The sequence below is a fragment of the Amphiura filiformis genome, chromosome 1 (assembly GCF_039555335.1).
Source record: "Amphiura filiformis chromosome 1, Afil_fr2py, whole genome shotgun sequence".
Taxonomy (NCBI): domain Eukaryota; kingdom Metazoa; phylum Echinodermata; class Ophiuroidea; order Amphilepidida; family Amphiuridae; genus Amphiura; species Amphiura filiformis.
This window is the reverse complement of record NC_092628.1, coordinates 31,821,424-31,842,560: the sequence shown is the minus strand read 5'-3', so window position 1 is coordinate 31,842,560 and position 21,137 is coordinate 31,821,424. Positions and strand designations below refer to the sequence as shown.

Below are 21,137 nucleotides of genomic sequence, written 5' to 3'. Positions count from 1 at the left end.
AATGAAATATTTATAAATAAGAAGACATTTGATTTTAAGTTATAGCAGCACAAAATAAGTTTATCTAGGATCTAGGCGTGAGTAGAATTAGATCGTTTATTTCTACAGGAACGTCTGAGGAGATTTTTCCAGGTCGTTGTTTCACAAGTTTGTGAACTTCATATCGCTTTCCATGTGGATACATAGCCAAATTGAACCGCGCTATGTCAATACAACGATTTGTCGTGATTGGGCAAAAATACGCCTCGGAGCATCTCGGCAAAGACGTTGTGCCTGCCAAATGTACAATCTATCTCTAAGTAAATGACAGTGGATCGCCTATAAAAAAGAGTTTTAACACAACAGCACAGGTAATAGGATTCTCCTTTGGCGCCAGGTTTCAGGTATCATTTATGCAAAACGAGCTTCCATAACTTGGTCGTCCTTTGATTACTTCATGTGCTCTGTATCGACTTTCAACATCGTTTTATAGATTGTGTGCGTTTCCCCCTCGCATTCGCCTTTATGGGCTGGAGCTCTTTGATGTTGCTCATCGTTTTCTTAACCACGCTACCAAGTTATTTGCTTCTATGTGTAATCTGACGACAGTAGGTGTTACTTTATTTGTCGATTAAAGAAAAATAGAGTGATAGGATGTCAGCCTCATACACAATCATCCCATCGCCTTCATAATGGGTGTAGTAAATGATTGAGCAGATGTAATTAACTTGAGGCAAAATTTTTACCGTCGGAGGAAAATATTGTACTAGCAGCGCACTCTTTCAAGGGGAAATTATTTCAAAATATTGTTTGAAATAATATTTTTATGTTGTTGTAACATGCAATCAAATTGCTTTTTGTTATTCCGCTTTGTTATGAAAAATAAGTGACCCAAAATTCTAATTAAGGGTAACACTAACAGTACTTGTCAGAGTTGCTGTTCAAAGGGTTACACATTCAATTCAAAATTGTTTTGCTTAAATGATGCCATCTTGGCTCTTTTGAATTCCCAAATTGGTTCTGTAAATTTTTGGTACTTTCCAGTTGTAATTGTAAAAAGACTTGCAAGAGGAGAATTATCCGGGCAGCAAAATCCCCCAGAAATGTGTCGGTTGGTTGGTTAAAAGGGTTAATATGCGACAGCTCCGCAACTTTTGGCAATAAATGCTGGGGTAGCGCTAAAAGGTATAGGGTTATAAGGTGGCGGAGGCATGTTGCATACCGGTAGAAGTCTGATGTATTGAAATGCCAGTTGTGTATAAGAATGTGGCTATGACTCAACTCAAGGGAGAAAGGCAAAGCAAACCGTTAATCACAACAAATTAAGTGACAGATTTGCTGCGGACATGGTAACGGGGAGGGAGGGAAGGAGAGGAGAAAACAAGTAGATTGAATAAGTGAATAAGTCCTCGTCTATCAGGACTCATCAAAATCAAATACTCACTGAAATTACCACGAGTGAAAAGTGCATTTAACATTACGATTTCTGTATTTGTCTTGTTGTCTCTCTCATTTTTTTCCCCTCTCTTTTTAGTCAGTCGTGAGGTTTTTAGCATAGCGGCTAGTTCATGATTGAGGTTAATGGTTGCCGGGAGGGATGTGGGATGTCAGAATAGAAATAGGTGCTGTAAGATTATGTGGAGAATGCATCCATGTGTGGCATGAAATAGGAAGAGTCTTGATGTCATTAGATGCTTGTTTGATGCTGGTGATGATGCTAGCTGCAGCAGCAATACAAGTGCAGCAAAGCATGAAACTTGCACTTATGAGGGACTTTTTTTGTTGGATAGGAAGCATCTTGAAATACGTCTGCTCTGCACTTTCGAATCATAAAATTGGTTCAGAAATGAACAGATTTTTATTCTTGTACTTCAAAGTAGTTAGTAACGTTTTGAAGTATCAAAATTCTGCCGTTTGGCAATTGTAATTTTATGGTATCCCACATTAAAAGAAAATCCATTTTTGGGCCTTTGGGCAATTTTTTCCCTCTCTGTGGACACAAGTATTTTGGAATTCTTAATTCACATTCCACTTCATTCTTGCCATCTCTTAATTTTAAAATGTTCAAATGTTGCATGTTTGCTCTTAGTAAAAAGACCTGTTAGCCTCATACATTCAAACATGATAATACTCCTTTTAATGTACAAATGCAGAGTGGAAGGGATTTAATACACTCAATAGCTCTGTGAATTGGCCCACTTAGTTCAAATATATCTATTTTATTTCATATACCCAGGTACATTGACTGTCCCATTGAGTTCGTTTCAGAAGCAAAAATAGCACTTAGTATTTGCTTAGTCTCGAGTGTGTTTAATGTAATACAACACAATCTCACATTTGACGTGAAATGTTCAATATTGGTGAATTTTTGCTCCATTTTTTCCCAAGTCAAGTCCATGCATTTGGTTTGAAATCTAATTTGCTCACTCTATACTTTACTCTGAATTTCATTCCACCAAATTTATTCAAATCTATTTTTTGACTAAATTTGAATTACAAATCGCTATCATTCAGTTAAAACAACTGTTTTACCATCAGGTAGTCAGAATGACCTCATACCTTGCACCCTAAGTGCTATACTATGCATTCACTTACATATTGATGTAAAAGATATCTATTCTGTAGATGTGATGTATGATTCCCAAAATGCACAGTTCATTTATCGTAATCCTCATACCTTGTAGGGTTGCAGAACTTTGCCTCGCAGCATTGTGATGTGAAATAAGAAATCCACACTGAATCACCTGAGCTTACCTTACATAAATAAAAAGCAATGCAAATAAGGAAGCGCAGATTTTACCAAGAAATATTAACAGAAGAAAAAGTGCGAGCGCCTCAAAAGAGAAGAGAATTATGGGTAGATAAAGCAATGGAGAAGGCAGGAGAATGAAACCGGAGCAGTTAAGAATGGAAATCGGCATCGGGAGCCGATATTATTTTTGTGCAACTCTTCACCTGCACATATTTGCCCAAAGTGTGAATCTGATCCTTGCCAATTGGTCGTGGTTGGGAAACTCAAAAAGATAGATTTTTATCAGTTCAGTTTGGCCAGAAATAGGAAAAAAAATCATGTGTGGTGTTGAGTTTTGTTGATCATCCTAACTGTTGAAGTTGAGTATGGATTTGTTGTCACCATGAGAGAGAACTTGAGTTAACACAAGGTTTTTGTTGAACTTGTCATTCCATACTAAGCTTGTATCATGTTTATTTTTCCTTTCTGTGATGTCTTTTCTATGTTGTCTACAAAGGCAGTTTTTTTCTAATCGTGAGTTGAGGGCTGAAGTAGTGTTTGTTTCAAAATGTTCTGAAGAAAATGTAATAATCCATAGGATAAACTAGCTAGACAAAAAAACATAGGTTAGCTTTACTGCAGTTAAACAAAGAAATAGTATTGTCTTAATTCAAGCTGATCAATGATAATAGATATTCAATAGAGGTTATCCGTGTTCTATAAGCTGCATATCCTACCAACGACTGCTATACCTTGTTTAGGACTTTCAAAAAGAAGTACCTGCATGTGCAACCATGACTGTTTCAAAATAGCCCGCCAAAGCCATGCATGTAACTCCAGAGGTCATGCATTGAATTGGTTTGAATGAGGAATAATACAGGAACCAGCGCCTTTTGTTAGAAGTCACACATGAGTAACATGGATAACCTCTATAACATAATTACTATGTTAGTTTGGTATTCACAGTTGTACCAATTTGTCCCCACTACGCATAGACACACACCTGTGATTTAACAAGTACATGCCTCATAATGGCATCAGACAAATGCTACCTGATTATCATCTCCAGGGAACACACACAAGTCTAACTATAAGCACAATTATACATCACAATACAAGGGATGTCAGATAGAAAAATACAGATTAACTTTAGACTTGTACATATCTTCTGGGCTCGGTGACGGTAGTAACGGTTCAACCCGGTAACGATCCATTTTAGGTAGGTCTGGGAGGCTTTGTTAAGTGTAGCTGGTGCCCAGGTTCCCCTAGATGTAATCGCATGTGATTGAGCAGCCGTAGATGATTTTTTTTTTTTATCTTGTTTAATATTGAGTAGGTTTTTGGGCATACATCATATTCCTACTCTTAATGGGTATGAAATGGCGATACATAATGTCTGACTTTTAAGAACAACTCTGCTGAATTATGCTCTCCTTGGTATGTAGGCAAGTCGTCATATGTTATAATACTTAATTAGTGTGAAACTAATTGTGATTGAAGCTTGCGCAACACAAACATATCAAGTTTGTAAATGAGAAGCCATGATCATTACAAAGGAGTTAAAATGGACACTGGGAACCCGACAAGGAGAGGATAGATTCGTATTACCTTCTCGGTATGGTAATAAAATATTGAACGAGCCCCACAGCAGAAACTGGCATTTTGATGGTTGCTCCAATTTCCACGCAGGGAAACTGCAAAATTACGCCGAACATATGAGTTGCTTTTGAGCGCTATTATTGCACCTGTACATGTATGTTTCATTGAATGATTAAATGGAATAATCAAAGTTGGTTTATGAGGGGAAAGTATGGTGCTCTATTTGGCTGTGAGGTGACGATTACTGAATTCTGATTATTGTGATGGGAAGATTTTGATTGTTTATGACAAGCCCGCTATTGCAAATTTACATATTATGTATGAAACAAATAATGAGTTTCACTGAACCACTATGTTGTTATCACAAAGCATAAAATATGTTAGAAAATTTTTCAAACAATTTGTACCCTGTGATTCCCGGAAGTAAGCATCGATTTAAAATAAAGAATTACTTTACGGCATGTAATTCCAGTAACTATTTTAGGTAATTTTGTTTTTCATCCATTTCATGGATCACAAATATTATAAGACAACTAATCAAATTTAAATCATTAAAAAAAAGTAATACAGCAGTTATTACTCAAATGTTTCATGTGAAAATTATATTGGTGAATGATTACGCTGAAAAAGAAGCCTCTGAAATCTCAAAACCAAACTCAATGCACCTCTCTACACATGATGGTATTTGCAAGGGTTTATTGGAATTTACAGGGATTGACAATGATAGTATGTCCGGGAGGTAATGATGAGTGTGATATAGTTTACTAGCCTCAATAATACGTTCCCTAAGTAGACCTGCGACACCATTGAAGAGAGGATGTAGAAATTGGCCTACATATCTAAGTTACAATATTTAAGAGATGCTGATTTCAGCATATTTTTTTAAATAAGAAGGTTATAAGATTATGCCAAATATGCAATAGTTTTTTTAAAATTTTATTTGGTTCCCATTTTGGCAACTACTAATATCTCTTTGGTGCATCAGGTCCTGGGTTCAATTCCTGGCGGTAGCAACTTCCTGGGATATTGGCTTTGGCGGAAAAGAGACTATATTTAATTGGCAACCAGTTTAGAATTGGGTAAATTAATCATGAGAGTACTTTGTCCTTTGGAAAGGATGTTCAGCCATTAGGTCTGTGTATAGAGAGTCATACCTGTATCACTGTCAGTTTTGAAAAATGGTCAATCCATCCCTTAGCTTAAAAAACCAGTAAAATCAAAGTAAATTAATAAATTTGGTATTGCTTTAAACGTCTTTTTATCCCTTTCAATTTAATTCAACTGCATGAAAATATAGCCATTAGCCATTATTTCAAAAACTATAAGGCTTCAGACTCAAAATGAACTTCCTTGCCTAGTTATCACGATTTGAACACAATGCAGTGTGCACAATTAAGTACCCACTTTACACGCCTTTTCGTGTTCAATCTTGACTTTTTCACTGGCTTCCTCTCAACAAAGATTTCCTTGTTCAAACCCAATCCTAAGATTTTCTATTTTCCTGACTGTTGTATTCCACAAAATAATATCTACATTTCCATCAGCAATTATTGTTATTTTGGCCACAAATCAGAATATCTTTGTTCCTTCAGGGAAGTATAGGGTGGCACATTATCCTTTGAAAAAGTCCCGGACATAATGACACAGTGAGTTTTATATAGACATCTTGAATATTTTATGTAGTCTGTCTGTGTCATACTCCAGAAAATGCCTGTGGATATATTATTGTGTTGTGCAGTTTGTCTTTGAATCTAAGCTTTCTTTCTTTGTGGCCTAATTAATTTAGTAGTCAATTGTTAGTGTAATATAAATGTTGCTTTATGACAAGGACATCTTGGGCTAGAGACCTCATATGACCCTAAAAGAGTCCTTCACTAAAGCTATCAATCTCATACTTTTAGGGCACAGTTCATGTTCTATGCAATCACTTTACAATAATTCCAAAATTGACACCTGTTTGGGTACCATTTATGATCCCACAACCAAAGTGTGGAGGTAAAAAACACCTATGTTTTGTATGGTGGTGGTGAACTATACCTGAAGTATGATGTTAACAAGAACATAATGGATCTTATCACAGGTGAGAAAATTATGTGTAATTATAGTCATGAATTGGAAAAGAAAACCGTGGACAAAGCCAAATTAGTTCACTGATTTGGGAACTACTCATTCGTAACTGCAGATGGTGATTAAATTGGATGACCACATCTAGTAGATTCAATATAAATGAGTAAAATCAAACAAATGCGAATACCCATGAAATGAAATTTCCCTTTAATTCCAAGCATGTGTGTTGGAATGCAGAATGAGTTTTCACAATGTGTTATAATACACCCATAGAAACATAATACCAAGTTCTGATTTTTATCTTTGCTCAGAATATCCAGGGGTTTTATTTAATGATTAAAATCTAGAAAAAAGTGGCATTGATCCCTAGTTCATATGGAGTAATGGTGACGGACCTTTTTGTACTGGAACATTTTGCAATATCACAGGAAATCTACATACATAGGGCCGTAGTAAGGTTGAATAATGTGGGCGGCCATCACAAATGTGGGCGGCCAAATTACAAATATATGCCCAAATTGAAATAAAGATACAAAGAAAAACATAACAAATTTCTCAAGAAGTGGGGCGGCCATGGCATCCCCGGCCGCCCCGCTTGCTACGGCCCTGTCTACATACATTGCTCTTGTTGTAGATGGTGAACTTGTAATGGGTATTGGGAAAATAAGCAGGCTCAAATTTGCTTCAAAAATAGGATAAGTGTGTTACAGCAAGAACGAGAAAAAGAATAAGACCAATTAATGATTTGAGTGAGAATACCAAATGGCATTATAGCAACCCATTGGCCACTTATAGATATTGAGATGAATAAAGGTACAAGGAGTAAAGAATTGATTAAAGGGACAATAATACCTTTAATAACATAGGCAGGATCCCTTTAAGATTATGGAGCAATATGGCTTTGGCACTCTATCTGTATGGAAGTGGAACAGTGTGAGATGAGTGTCGGCTCGCTAGTGGTGATATTACCTACTTAATTAACAAAGACTAATCAACATGGACATGTAGAGGTTCCATTAACCAGCGCTGCTGGCATTTGCACTTACATTGTACAGTCTCGTTCAAAATGTCACGGTTCAATATTCTGTATTCAAACATGTAGGTTTGAAAATAGCTGATTGGTTATGGGTATGAGAATAGATAACCCAAATGGCTCAGTGTCAGATGCAAAGTTCATAGGTGTATGATTTAACAAATATTATCAAGCTGTGAGATGAGGTTGGTGGAGTGAGGTTCTCAGATTATATACCGGCAGCTCTAAGAAGAATATTCAAACGTATCTTCACATGTTGATGTAGCTTTTAGTCCCAGGCTGATGTAGGTTTCAGCTGTTTCACTTTTTTTTTCTTCTCCTAATTGTTTGATCTCAAGAACCACTGACCTAATGTGAGGCATAGTTGGTCTGCATACCTGGTATTCAAACCAATCAGTAGTGAAAATTCAATTTTGAAACCTTAAGCTTTTGACTGCACTTGTTAAACATACACGAGAGTGAGTGATATTCATCAAATTGAAAAACAAAGCGCAAGATTTTTTACCTGACGACATGCTCTTTTCACCTTCTCAACAACAAACATTGAAAGTCAAATCTGCATTAACAACTCTCAGGGCATTAGCTCTATCTTAATGCTTCTTTTTGCCATTTCTAAAGGTTCAAAAATCAGTGCAACTAACTAACACTTAAACTTGTTACATTTCACCCCAATTCCACTCCCTAATGCAATTTCCACCTTATTTAATTCCCTTCTCGTAACAAACCGACAATTGAAGCAAGGATAAAAAAAGAAAATCCATTAAACTAGCAAATACCACTATGCCTTAATCCTGGCAAAGCCATTGTCACTACCTGAAACGAACTGACAGCTTCCTAACTTTGACTTTATAAGATAACGGGATAGCATTAGCCTAATGTCTAGACGCAAGCTCGAGGGCGCTACTCTGGTGCAGTTTACCAGAAGTAGCGATTCATATGTCCGATTTGATGAGTTGATGGCAAAGGGAAACATGTATTAACCTCCTGTGACATCATTCAGTTGGTATTATGACTCTGTTGCCCTTCATTCTCTATGCCAAGTTTGGTTAAGTGGTTCTGTTTAGAAGTTAGAGGCTTACACAAGGTTTAAACAACTATAGCTAAACTTTATACCATACCATTCCAGTAAAGCTAACAGTACACAGTGTAACCATCAGCTTGGGATCAAGACCAATGAAATATCCTACCGCCTACCCCCATCCTCCGCTGTTCCTCCTCATTTGGCCATCATAGCATTGCTTACAGTTTATTACTGCTATTGAAACATATTTGATAAATGGTCTAATATCAGGAACTTAACCTGAACACCAAGATGTCAAGGTCACATCATAGTGACCTATGAGTATTTTTGAAGTTAATTTTTAGAAATCTACAACATAGTGAAGCATCATACTTGCTTCTTTAATATCAATTTTTAAAGGTTCAGGCCAGTATGTCGTAGATGTCCTGAAATCTACGACATTTACCTCAAAAATGCGTTTAGGTCACTAGATATTATCAGTTACCAATTATTCTTCGACTATTTGACAAAATGTGGACAATTTCAATGCAAAACATGTTTCTTTGTATGCAAGAAAATAAATCACACAGATCTTCTCTACACATGTCTAAAAATACTTTGGCTTAATGACAGAGCCAAATACTGAATTATTTCCCATAAAGAAGCATCAACCCAAGAATTTTGATAGACACAAGAAATTTTCATCTCAGTTCTGGTTGCCTAGCATCTCTGGGCAACAAACATGACATACCTACTTTCCCAAGACCACCTTAAGTGGCAAACACAGAGAGATGACATTCATTACCCTGAAATCAAATCAGAAAATTACCAAATCGAAAGTTATACATAACAAAGTAAATAGTGGGACTCCTCTAAGTTTAATTGCATTGCACCTTCACATATGAATACTTGCCATTTCTTAATGGTCGTCTCGCTATCATGCACTTTACCACTTTCATATGATACTGTGAAAGGAACATTGCATGCAAGACTGTAATGCAATGGATAGTTTCCATGAATGGTGCAATTCCGTTTCATCATCGTTCATGATGGAAGCGATAACAGGAGTATCCCAACAGAAACGACAATTAGAAACCCATGGGTATCATATCAATATTGGATATCGTGTTCGTTGCTATGTCTAACCTCCGTGCAACTATTACCGTATTATTGAGTGGCTAGACTTGAATCAAGTCTTGTTTGAATGATGGAATTTTTATTGAGCGACTGGCCCAGTATTTGCTGTGTGCGTGTACACAATGTTTTAGAATAACAACCATTAAGCCCACATATTGGAAGATCAAAAGAGCAGCACATAAAGATAACATTAAACATACAAATGAGGAAACTGTCTCTCAATTGGCGAATTGTTTTAAGACTTGAGCAGAGTCCCAACCAAGAATTGGTGTACATCACCAATTTTGACATGATTATTCCATTTCCGATGCCCGCAACCCTACCGATGTTCTCTTCTGATCAGCCAGTCACAAAACAAATTGAAGACATTTGATCCCCGGTGCAAAAACCTGGGACGCAGCATGAACATTAACAGCTTCCTGGCGTGGCTCACTCTTCTCACACAGATCAATGTAATGTAATGTTCAACAATCCAATAGCTCAGGGTTCAGTTCAATTGATGTGATAGTATTAGGTGCTTAGCAATGGTTTGAAATGAAATTTGGGCATGATGTTCAATATCTAGTTAACAATTACCAGTTGTTACCTTATTTCTTACTTTAAGTTTCACATCACAATAGCTCATGGCTTGGTTCAATTGTGTATACTTTTTACACCATTTGCTTGCTGACTTAAATATCAATAGAATTTGGGGGACCCAATCAACAATGTAATCAAATGGTTACTTTATTTCAGGTTGATTTTCATGAACATATTTGTAGCAACTGTCATTTTGGTCTGAATTTGGCGACTACATATCATGTGCCTGTTTTGACTGCTATGTCCAGTAACACTTGACGCCAAGAATATTGACTTCTAAAGCACAATCATTTCCCCCAATAGCTGCCTGGAGCAATTTGTTTTCTGAGAAACCATCTCAAGACCAACTGACACACTGAAGACGAACAATTTTATAATAGCAAAAAAAGGCAGCCATTTTAGATTGTAAGCTATATTATTGCACTTGGTTGCAGATTCGCCCTTGCCATATTATCAGCAAGTGAGGAAGACCTGCTGCTTCTACACCTTTGAAAACAACACAACTCATTTAAGACAAAGAAAAGATACCAACAAGGGCAAACCTTGAGTTACCGACCCAAGGTTTGCCAACGGAGGGGAAAGAAAGACCCTGCGGCTACCTTAATGCCAACTTAAACAAAACGGAAAAAACACATCGCTACCTGGAAAAAAACTGTTGCTGAGAGTTGTAATCATACAACAACACAACTTACTAAACCACCGAAAAAACACCGCACTACTTAGCTAAAAACTGTTGCTGACAGTAACGTTTGCTTTCTCAAAGCACTCAAGCATGGAAATAATACCCTAAAACAAAGCACTGCTTGCAGCTAAAAAACTTGCTGACAGTCATGAATCTGAAGCCTGTGCCAGTACATAACACCGACCTTTATTTAGTATCTTAATTCCCCTGTTTTCTTACCTTTTCAGCCCCTATTTTAAAATGCCATTTTGTCGTTGGAGGCTTTTTTTTTGTACGTCACACAACACCTTGTTCTTTTGGTAAGCATATTGGATTTGATCAGTGTCCTAGTTCACCTGGCTATTTGTGCAGGCATTAACCCATGGGAATGCGACAACGTCAGAGTGCTCTACTCTTGAGCGACAATTCTTCATCTTTGTATAATTTCTTGGACTAGAAGAAGAAAATGTTTTAAACATTTAAAGACGTTTTGATTGAAAAGGGAGAAATGCAAGGGATGAAACGGTGAAGAATTGATTTGATAAGAAAATTAAAATGTGTTGATAGCAAAGATTTGTGTTTCCTGCATATCATAGTGCTTTTATTTAGTGAAGAGAAAACTGTGGTTGTGTAGATTCCACAACTAAAATATGAAGAACATTTTAGTGACAAAATTACGAAGTAGGAGCAACATAAGGAACATTTGAAATTAATTTTTCAGGGAAGGAAAAGTAGGGTAAATAAAAGGAGAATATTACAGAAGTGACAACCTGACATGACTTTTCACATTGTTTCATGAAAACACCCAGTTTAGGACTAAAATGGAATTAGGATGTTTGAATGAAATTACTTATCTGAATTCTAAGCATTTGAAATGTTTGATACTTCAGTCTAAGCCAACTAAATAGTATAAATTAAAACCTGCATTTGTTGAGTTTTCAAGATGTTATTGGTAAGGGTCCACATGTCAGTAAAGTGGTTTCATGCCCTCAGGATAAATCCTCCATTTGTGTACCCTTAACTTATCTAAGTACATGTCAACTGTAATCAACAGGTTACCCTTAACAAAATACCAAATTTGGATGATTTCTTATTTTCTGACCATATTTGATGTGACACCAAAATATTCAAGTGAGTACACATTTTTGGCATTGGTTCAATAGTTCTTGGGAGCTTTTTTTCCAGAATCTTAAGAAAGATAACTAAAATGTTGAGACTTTGATCTTTAAAAGAGTTGAATGAAAAAACATTAACCTGACCACTCTGTGTTGTTTTACCCTGATGTTGTCACTTCTACTTTCATGTGGTCTGCTGCCTTGGTGCATAGTTTTTGGCGGGTACTTTTAGCTTGTTGCATCATCAGTGCAATGTCATGGGCTAGCGTGTGCATGGCCTTGCGTTCCTTGGTCTTGCCTTTGGCTGGCTACACTCCTGCGTATCCTTGATGGCGCTGTCAACATGACATGTTTGTTTGAAAGCTGACAAATATTTACTACGATAGTTAGTAATTTAAAAGATATAATACAGAACTTGCTGAAACTCACTGGATGAAGCATGTTCTTCTTTTTAATTTGTTAGTACCGAAGAAAATATTTCAATCCTTAATTGAGATATCTATGTAAATCTTATTTTCTCACCTTCAAAATCGATATAAAATAATATCATGGAAGAAAGTTCCTTATAGATCTTACTGAACAGAGAATGTCGTGAGATGCATTCCCACAAAATTGGCCTACCAAACCAACTTTAGCCTCATTGTAAAACTAACCTGAATATTATCAGTGGGTAGTGAACCATGTGGGCCTGTGATTATGTATTATGCTAGACTTTTACAGTGCTTTGCTACCTTTATTAAAACAAAAGATAAAACAATAACATGTTTGGATTAAAAACCTGTTAACCCTCCTAAGTAGCCATCAATCACAGCACTGCACGTGGGAGGAAAACAACCAAATTCCTAAAATCAACAACTTCACTTTAGTTGTCACTAAATGCACCATGTCCGCCCCCCTCTGAAAATACCAGTGTTCCATAACACCATTGTGACGCCCCTTGGTTTAAGAAACACTGAACCAGTTTTGACTTTGTGGTGCAAAGTTTGAAAAAACTTACACAGGATTAGAGGATGGTTGATTGCACAGTGTTTTCTTGTACGTGTACTGTCAATCTGTCAATCAAACATTGACCAACGACTGACTTTATATGACTAGACTCTGCTGAAGCGCAACTTCGATATGAACCAAAGTAAGAGCTATGTCAATGTGAGGACTGGGCAGAGTTCAGCAATGGAAGGACACCTTTTACTCTTTAGTTGTAAGAATTGTGACATAAATGGGATGAGAATGTAACAATGTATGCTACTCCTGAAAATATTTATTATGACATGGAATAAAATCATGGAATTTAAAAGAAGGGGCCAAAGAAAACAAAAACACAACCCAAACCTTATAAATGAGGTTTGGTGTGGTTTACTTTCATGCAAATGGAATAGGGATTTTCAAATAACAGTGAAAATGTGTGGTAGCATCTCCCTTCCCCAACAAGAAGTGCATCTTTCGAAAAATGTGCAAATAATGACTTTTCTGGTAGGACAGTGGAATGTTTAATTGCAATAGAGTGGGATAATTGTTGAACTATTAAGAGTGAGATTAGCATGTCATTCAATATCAATTCACAGTCAAATGAGATCTATTGTTTGTAAGTATACAAAGTAAATGTGTCATTTATATAGTGGCAATTAGAGAATTGGTTGATTGAACTTGACTGACAGGTTGTAAGTAATGGCTCCAGTTGCATTGCCAAAAATATGACAGCACTGTCGCCCCGTACCAAGGAATTGTACTAGTATTGTGGCGTTCTTTGAATCTATGGCACCAGAAAATTTGATGTCATTCACAAACGTTAAGACCTTAAATTTGTGTCTGTGAATCACAATAATTGTGTGTTTTCTTTAAAAATGATGGCTCCAGAAAGTTTGATTCATCTGTAGAGATAATAGTCTGCACGCTGCAGACATTTGTTGCCCAGATTAATTATCTAGCAATTAAGCATCTTTTTGATTCGCCCATAAATTAGGTGCCAGATATGTTTGAAAATACATCTTTATAGTATAAAGCTAGATAATTCTCCAGACTCGATGATTCCACTTAAATTAATGCTCCTGTTCAATGAACTTATGCTGATAACATGAGTGAACACAAAAAAGAAGTCATTTTTTGTCTTGTCGTATTTGATTTTCATGTGTACAGGCAGAGATTTAGGTATTTTCCAGGGTATTTGATTCAAGGAAGCTTGATTTCATATAATAGTAAAGGTACCCAGTGGCATAGCATTACACAGATGCTGAAGTATGTGAATAGCAGAAAAAGAAGATTTTGCTGGTATTAATGTGTTGTAAAGAAGTTAATATGGATGTTAAAAATTGCAGGAAGTGTTTGAGTCTTGACAGTTTACAATGAAGGCATTTTGTAACTGTATTTAGTTATTCCGCTTCAGGCATCAAGATGATTCCTATTTTACAAGGTGTTCAGATCAAAACAAGAGAGATGAAAATACATTAGCAATTGAAAGGATTGCTGTTGTATTATTATGCCATCTGGCTCTTCCAGTTGAGACTCATCCACCCTATGGAAGACATGACCTTAATCTTAGGAGTGTAGATTTCAAATGGTGTCACCCACTCAGGTAACCCATATGAAATTCACACTCCCTGTATGGGAGATTAAGGTTATGCTTTCCACAGGGGGTGTATGGATTTCAACAGGAATAGCCAATTTATGCATGTTTTATTCAATCAAACTTGACAGTTTTGTACTGGGAAACTTTATCTTTAAAAAATTGTGTCAAATAATCTGTTGTTTAGCTTGATACAAATGGGATGTATTCTGAATTGTGTTTCTGCTAAACCATGTTAAAAAATTCAGGAGATTTTGTTCCAGTATACTCGCAAATGCTGTCAGAATCAACATGTTTGTTTTAAGAGTGTGTTATGAATTGGAAATTCAATAACTCTGAACGGTGATTTTTTACCCGTCGTTTGCCAAAGGTAGTTGTGTTTGCAGTGTTTTAATATTTTAGGCATTCTCCTTTGGGAGAGAAAATTCATCGGGTTTGGAAATGGTTCGATAAAAAGTGGCCTAGATTGGTGTTTTTGCTTTTGGATTTGCCTTCAGGGAGAAGACACTGTTTAGGAAAGCTGCGTTTCAGAAAGATTTATGGAGCCGAAATTTCCTCCCATGAGCTCAAAATGTAGAGGAGGGGGTCACTGCTCTTGGTCAGGTTATTTTGTATGTGTGATTAACAGAAGGCAAAGTTTGTGTGCTAGTTACAGAAAGCACAGTTGAACTTACTTATTTGTAGATGATACTGGGATGTGTTTTAATATAGTTGTGTTGGCTAATGAACTCAAATATGGGTTTCAAAAATACCGAATCTTTGTGGTTAAATTTGGGAAACTTGTGAAGGAATGACAAATGAACCTATATGTTTCCGTAACGAAATCAATTTAATATTAAAGAATCAATAATGGCAGGATGGCCACAAGTCAGAGCACAGGAGATGGTCGTAATTATTAGGTTGAATTGTGTAAGTGTGTTGTGGCTTTTATCTGTATCATGAATAATATTTACAATTGATAGCAAACATTTAGGTATCGGTGTATAATCACACTGAAACTTTACAATCTTGTTTCACATTTTTCTTTTTTACAGCATCCAGCGTTCCACGGAGCTTCCCAGAAATCACAGTCGCTCCTCGTGTTAGCGTGGTGGAGAAACATCGCCAGGCTGTGATGAGCTGTGCTGCCACCGGTAACCCAGACCCAGACATCTTGTGGTTTGTCAACATGATCCCAGTGGATACCAGCAATGATCGTGTTCATATATCAGATTGTAAGTAGCGCCTCTATGTGCCCCAAAGATACTTCCCCTTCCCCCTCCCTTGATATGTGTGCATTCAGGAAGTATGCAATGCAATCAACAGTACTATCCTTATTTTGATGTCTAAGTGATTGGTTGTAGTTTGTGATGTAGAAAAGGCAGTTATGCTTATAGTTATTCTTAACCACCAAAGGAGCAAGGAATTTTTTAATCAAACTGGTGTGTATTAGTGATCTGGTCGTAATTAATATTTGAAAAATGCGTAATACTTGTAATTTAGCAGTATAATGACATCATCTATTTGTTATTACCATGCCCTCACTTATAAAAAATGGAAAGTATACACACTTCTTCGTGAGTTACCAGCAGGGACCCTGCCCAGTATGTATAAGCTTTAACAAAAACAATTGAAATTTTAATAGATTAGCAACTAATTATGTAATAACTAATTAATCAATCAATTAACATTTTATTTTGAAAGCTTAATTTTAACAAATTCTTAGTGAAGTTTTAAAATCAGAAATAGCATTAATTAATTAATTAATTAATACACACAATGTCTTGTTAGCTATTGAAAGAGCACAAGTAGAGGTCACTTTTAATTTGTATAGTACTAGTAGTAAACTATATGTGTTTATTTGAGAAATGATTGCCCTTTTTATGTTGCTTACAGTGTTATAAACCCAAGTTAATGATTGCCCCTCCCTTTCCAAATCTCCCACCCCTTCCCCTCCGTCCTGCCTGTCCTTTGCTGTGAATGATTTTAAAAGTTTGCAAGTAGAGTTAGTAAATCTTTAATAAATAAACTGAATAACAGCATGATTCAAGTAGTTTCTCCACTATCATATACTTTGGTTTAACTCAAGTACAGTAGTGACATCAATGCTTTTTAGCTGGTTGCACTGCAAGCATCTAGCAAACTACCCTTCTACGCTTACCCTTCTGTGCAATTAACTTTATACGATTTGATACTGCAACCAGCAAAATACGAACCTGTGTCACTACCAAATTTGATTTGAATCAAAGTTTATTAAAAGAATGTACCAATCTCTCACCCGTTAACTCTATTCCCTACTTCACAGTAACACGCCAGCATGTCAAATTCTTAAAGCTAATTTCTTTAATGTTGATTTCATTTGCGTATCGCTCCCCAAAGACGTAAGCATGTGGTCATTGATTTGATCTAATTTGTCGAAATGATACAATTTCCTACAAAGGTAGGCTAATTTTGCCAGTTTCAGAACTGTTTTGAGCCTCTACCTGTCAGTGTATCAAAATATAAGGCAAGTAATTTGTAGCGGAGCAACAGGACTAGCCATCTTAACCCTTAACATGTGAAATTCATGCAATAACGATTTATTGCTATAGCCTATGGCAATACAGCACCAGGCGTTTGCACCCTTCAACTTGGGTACAAATTAAAGATGGAAATATGCGCAATGGACTTGATGATCTGACAGGCACTCGGTACGTCGAAGGTGATGATGAGACAGCTTGGCGGAACAGAGCAAAATTTGAGATGGGGAAATTTGTCAGGTATCTTTTGCAATGGAAATTTGCTCAGAACATGAGATATTTTTTATATAAAGGCTTTGGTAGACATAAACCAAAGTGGAGTGATCGATTTCTGGAGAGATGAGACATAAAAGTGCCAAAAGCTATATATCCACTTAAAATTCTAAGTCGACTGAAATCTTAAGTATAAGAAGCTCTGTATTGCTTTCAGAGAAAATGTGCTTAGTATTTTCAAAAGATTTACCTTGTGGAAATCTTATTAGGATGCCTTGTTGTAAAAGGACTGAATATGTAATATAAGTTGTACACATGTAAATCTTTAAAAACAGGTGATGTTGAAATCCAAAACTTTGTCAAAACTTTCACTACAGGGTTGTTCAGAGTTGATATCCTTTGCCCCATTTTTCTAATGTATCATTGTGAGTGTAACAATATTCAGGAATGTTGTCTTAAGTGGCTTATTGAATCGGACTATGTATGAGCATTTCAATGACCAATGGTGCAAAAAACGATTGAGCAATGATAAGCGAATGCTGCTCAAGGAACGAATGCGTCTGCAATAATTAAGCATACAGCACCGAACCACAAACACTGCGATTTGACCAGCACAGTTCTTTAAATGTTTTGACGAGGTGAAAGTGTGATATTTCTGTCCATCTTTATCTGTGCTGATATGAACTGTATTGAATTTCACATTGTATTTGCTCAGTATCTCCCTAAACACGGACAGCATCAACTTTTAATGTCTCAGTTTAAGAAACACCTACAGACAGGATGTCATCTTGAAATTGGACCTCCAGTTTTTAGGCATGCAGATTGCAGTTGTATACCCAAAACACTCAAGACTTTCACAACATCACACATTGAACACATGTAAAAGTGAACTGTACCCATGGGTATTGTGATGTGACTAGATATCTTGGAGTGAGATATATGACAAATGATGCAGGCATTGAGGAGTGAGCACAACAAGTCAAATCATCAGATAATATCAGGGTATTGAAGAGTGTAGAAGAACATAGTCCTAAGGCTGCTCTGTGAAGATTTACACCAGCTATTACGTTGCTTCATCGTTCATCCCTAGGTCCTTTGCTCAAAAGTCTACACCAAGGCAGCCACGGGCAATTCATCACTCTGTCTTTTCAACACAATGATCAGATGACACCATTCTGTGGCCTAGAAAGACAAGGATCTATAAAAGAGACCTGGCAGAAACTGTGATAACTTGACAAGTACTAATGTATGCTTAGTCTCCTACAACATCTTGTTGATTTATCCCAGTCAAGATTCATGATACAATACAAATAGAGAGCTGCAGGCTGCGTTTGGAGACTACATGTAGGGGATAGGTAACACTTAGGAATTGTCATTTTGATACCTTGTTTTGATCCCAGTGTGTCAGTGGATTAAGATCCACAATAGAATGAAATGCAGTGATGGGTAAAACAAATGTGGCAAGGTCATCATCAGATCAGAAAAAAGTAGGTCACAAAACAATGGAGGAAAGAAGAGAAGTGTAGGAGGAAGATGGAACTGATTTTGTTACCCTTGGCTTTGTAAATAGCAAGCAAAGCATATATCCAATTCACACCACCACACTTTATGTTTTTAATGAAGGGTAAGCTTGATGATGATATTGGTTTTACCAGCCTCTACAAGTATTTATAGCCGAGGAGCGATTTCATTTTGGTGAGATCATTGAAGATGAACCTTCAGAATTGTTGGGATGATCTGAAATTGATACTCAGTGATGAAAATGTGCTGACATGGTTAAAACAGATATTCGTCAGATATAGTTCTACTAAAAGTAATGTAGCCCACTTAATCATTCATGTGCAAAGAATGATGAAGTTATATAAAATTTATGTGAAATTCAACTTAAACCATGGAATATTTGAAGATAAGAAGTCCGCCACAGGTGCAATATACTTAGCACATGTTGTGCTACACCAAGGGAGCCAATCTGGAACATCAAATGGCACAATTGGCTTTGAATGATGAGGAGTAAACCTATATTGCCCCTGTTTTCACATTTTATTGTTATAACTCAATGTTGAGATCACCTCGTTCACCTAGATAAACAAATCATGAAATAAGTTCCTTTAGTTAAGTAGAATGTAGAAATCCCCCAGAGGTGACCGGTGCATGCATGGGTTAAGCACTGAATGGTTGCTAGAAAAAACATTTACACAGCTCCCTTTGGTCCTTCAGTAAGCTATTCAGCTGTTGAGGAGAAGGCATTCCAGCGGCTTACCGACAAAAAGGGGGAATTGAAGCTTTGGTTGTTTTATTTCCCCATATTCCCCTATCATCTGATCAATTCCAGATCATGTTGTGACAATGTTGGGACATGAATGAGAGTTGAAAAGGACAGTGAGTTTCAATAAGCTGTAAATCAGACTGTACTGATGCTATTAGCAAAAGGCACTCTCAACATTTTGTGAACAGATGATGGAAATAAAAGATTGAAATTGAAAGATCTATTAGTTTGCATTTACTCTAAAAGTCCATTGGAAATATGTGGAGCTTTTGGTCCTCTTTCTGTCTATGGATCTATCTACCTTTAAAGTTGTATCATGTGGTCAGTATCCTGAATTCTCTCACGCTCTCTGCTTTTCCTCAATTTTCTGTATCCTATTTTCTCTATACGTCTCTGCCACTTGTCTCTCAATCTGTATCTCTCTCTCTCTCCTAATTTCCTTATTTTCTATTTCTGAATCTTTCTCTCAGTCTGGTTTAGTCTCTTGTTGTCCTCCCTGAGGTGCCCTTATTCATCCACCAATCCTTGTCTTTCAATTTCCCTCTTGTATGCTCTCACCTTGCTGTCAATACTGTACCCTAATAGTGTAGCCAATCCAAAACACTCCTCAGGCCATTTGATGAGATACTCCTATAAGACCTTTAGATTAAGCAATAGTAAGAAAAGGAAATATCACTTACAAAACCAATCAGATGTACCAAGAATACGGTAAACAGTGGATAAATAAAGTGCAGCACAAGATATTCAAACGGCTGCTCCTTTGTAATGGATGAACCAGAAAGAGAGCTGGCAGGGTTTGTTATTGAAAATGGAATGAAGTTGGGCTTGAGATGAATGGTTGTGTTCAAGCCAAACAAACGGTGGATTGATGATAGGATTTAGGTAATGAACAGGGTGAACATCAAATTGGTTGTATTCTCGGAAGCTTGAATTGATGTCCTTTTGATGGTTAACTAGTGTTGTTGTGTGTAACCCTTCTCCATTTCATGTAGCTGTGTAGCTGAATATTACTAACACTGGGTAATGTGTGTGTTGTATATTACTGCGTAGTATTGTCTGTAGCCTGGAAACATGTATTAATCTAATAGAGCATTGCTGATATGATTGCAAAAATATGCATAATATGATAAGTTGTTAACCTATGCACATGAAAGTAATCAAAATTATTGTTTTGTGAAAAAATAACCCCAAAAAACAATTTTGCCATGTTAGATATTTGAGTAAATAAGGTTATAATATTAACTTTAAAAAATTGTAGACTTTGGTGTCAGTAATAATCACAATTGCAAATGTTCGGTGTGTTTATGTCTTTATTGATTATAAATTTGTACTGTGTATCACATAAATGTCCCAGATCACATTATTGTGCATTGTATAGAGTTGATAACTGTAGCGTTGAGTCAGATCATTAATTTAGGATTTTAAAACTTTGCTCAAAGTATCTTAATGTTGAGTGTTTTAACACTGTTTTTGTTATGTTATTATGGAAGTATTGAATGTGTTCTGTTATTATTCACTAATCATTGCATCACTTCATGTGATAAGGCCAAGGCTCACAAAATTATTAAGTGATGTAGCCTCATTCAACATAATATTGTAAGATTTTGGTTGAAAAGCTGAAGCGAAGAAAAGTAACAGATTGATGAAGACTGACCTATGAACAAGACTACAACTCCCGGCTACAACTCCTATTGGGGCC

At 36.5% G+C, this 21,137-nt stretch overlaps 1 protein-coding gene across 3 annotated transcripts in view; it reads left to right on the top strand.

The window, feature by feature from the left end:
• Positions 1-21,137, top strand: part of LOC140143879 (receptor-type tyrosine-protein phosphatase delta-like) — a 284,842-nt gene that overhangs the window by 202,020 nt on the left and 61,685 nt on the right. For all 3 annotated transcript variants that reach the window (XM_072165844.1, XM_072165736.1, XM_072165794.1), the window contains one exon: positions 15,496-15,675. In XM_072165844.1, the coding sequence (XP_072021945.1) occupies positions 15,496-15,675 (180 nt within the window). The remainder of the gene's footprint in view (positions 1-15,495; positions 15,676-21,137) is intronic.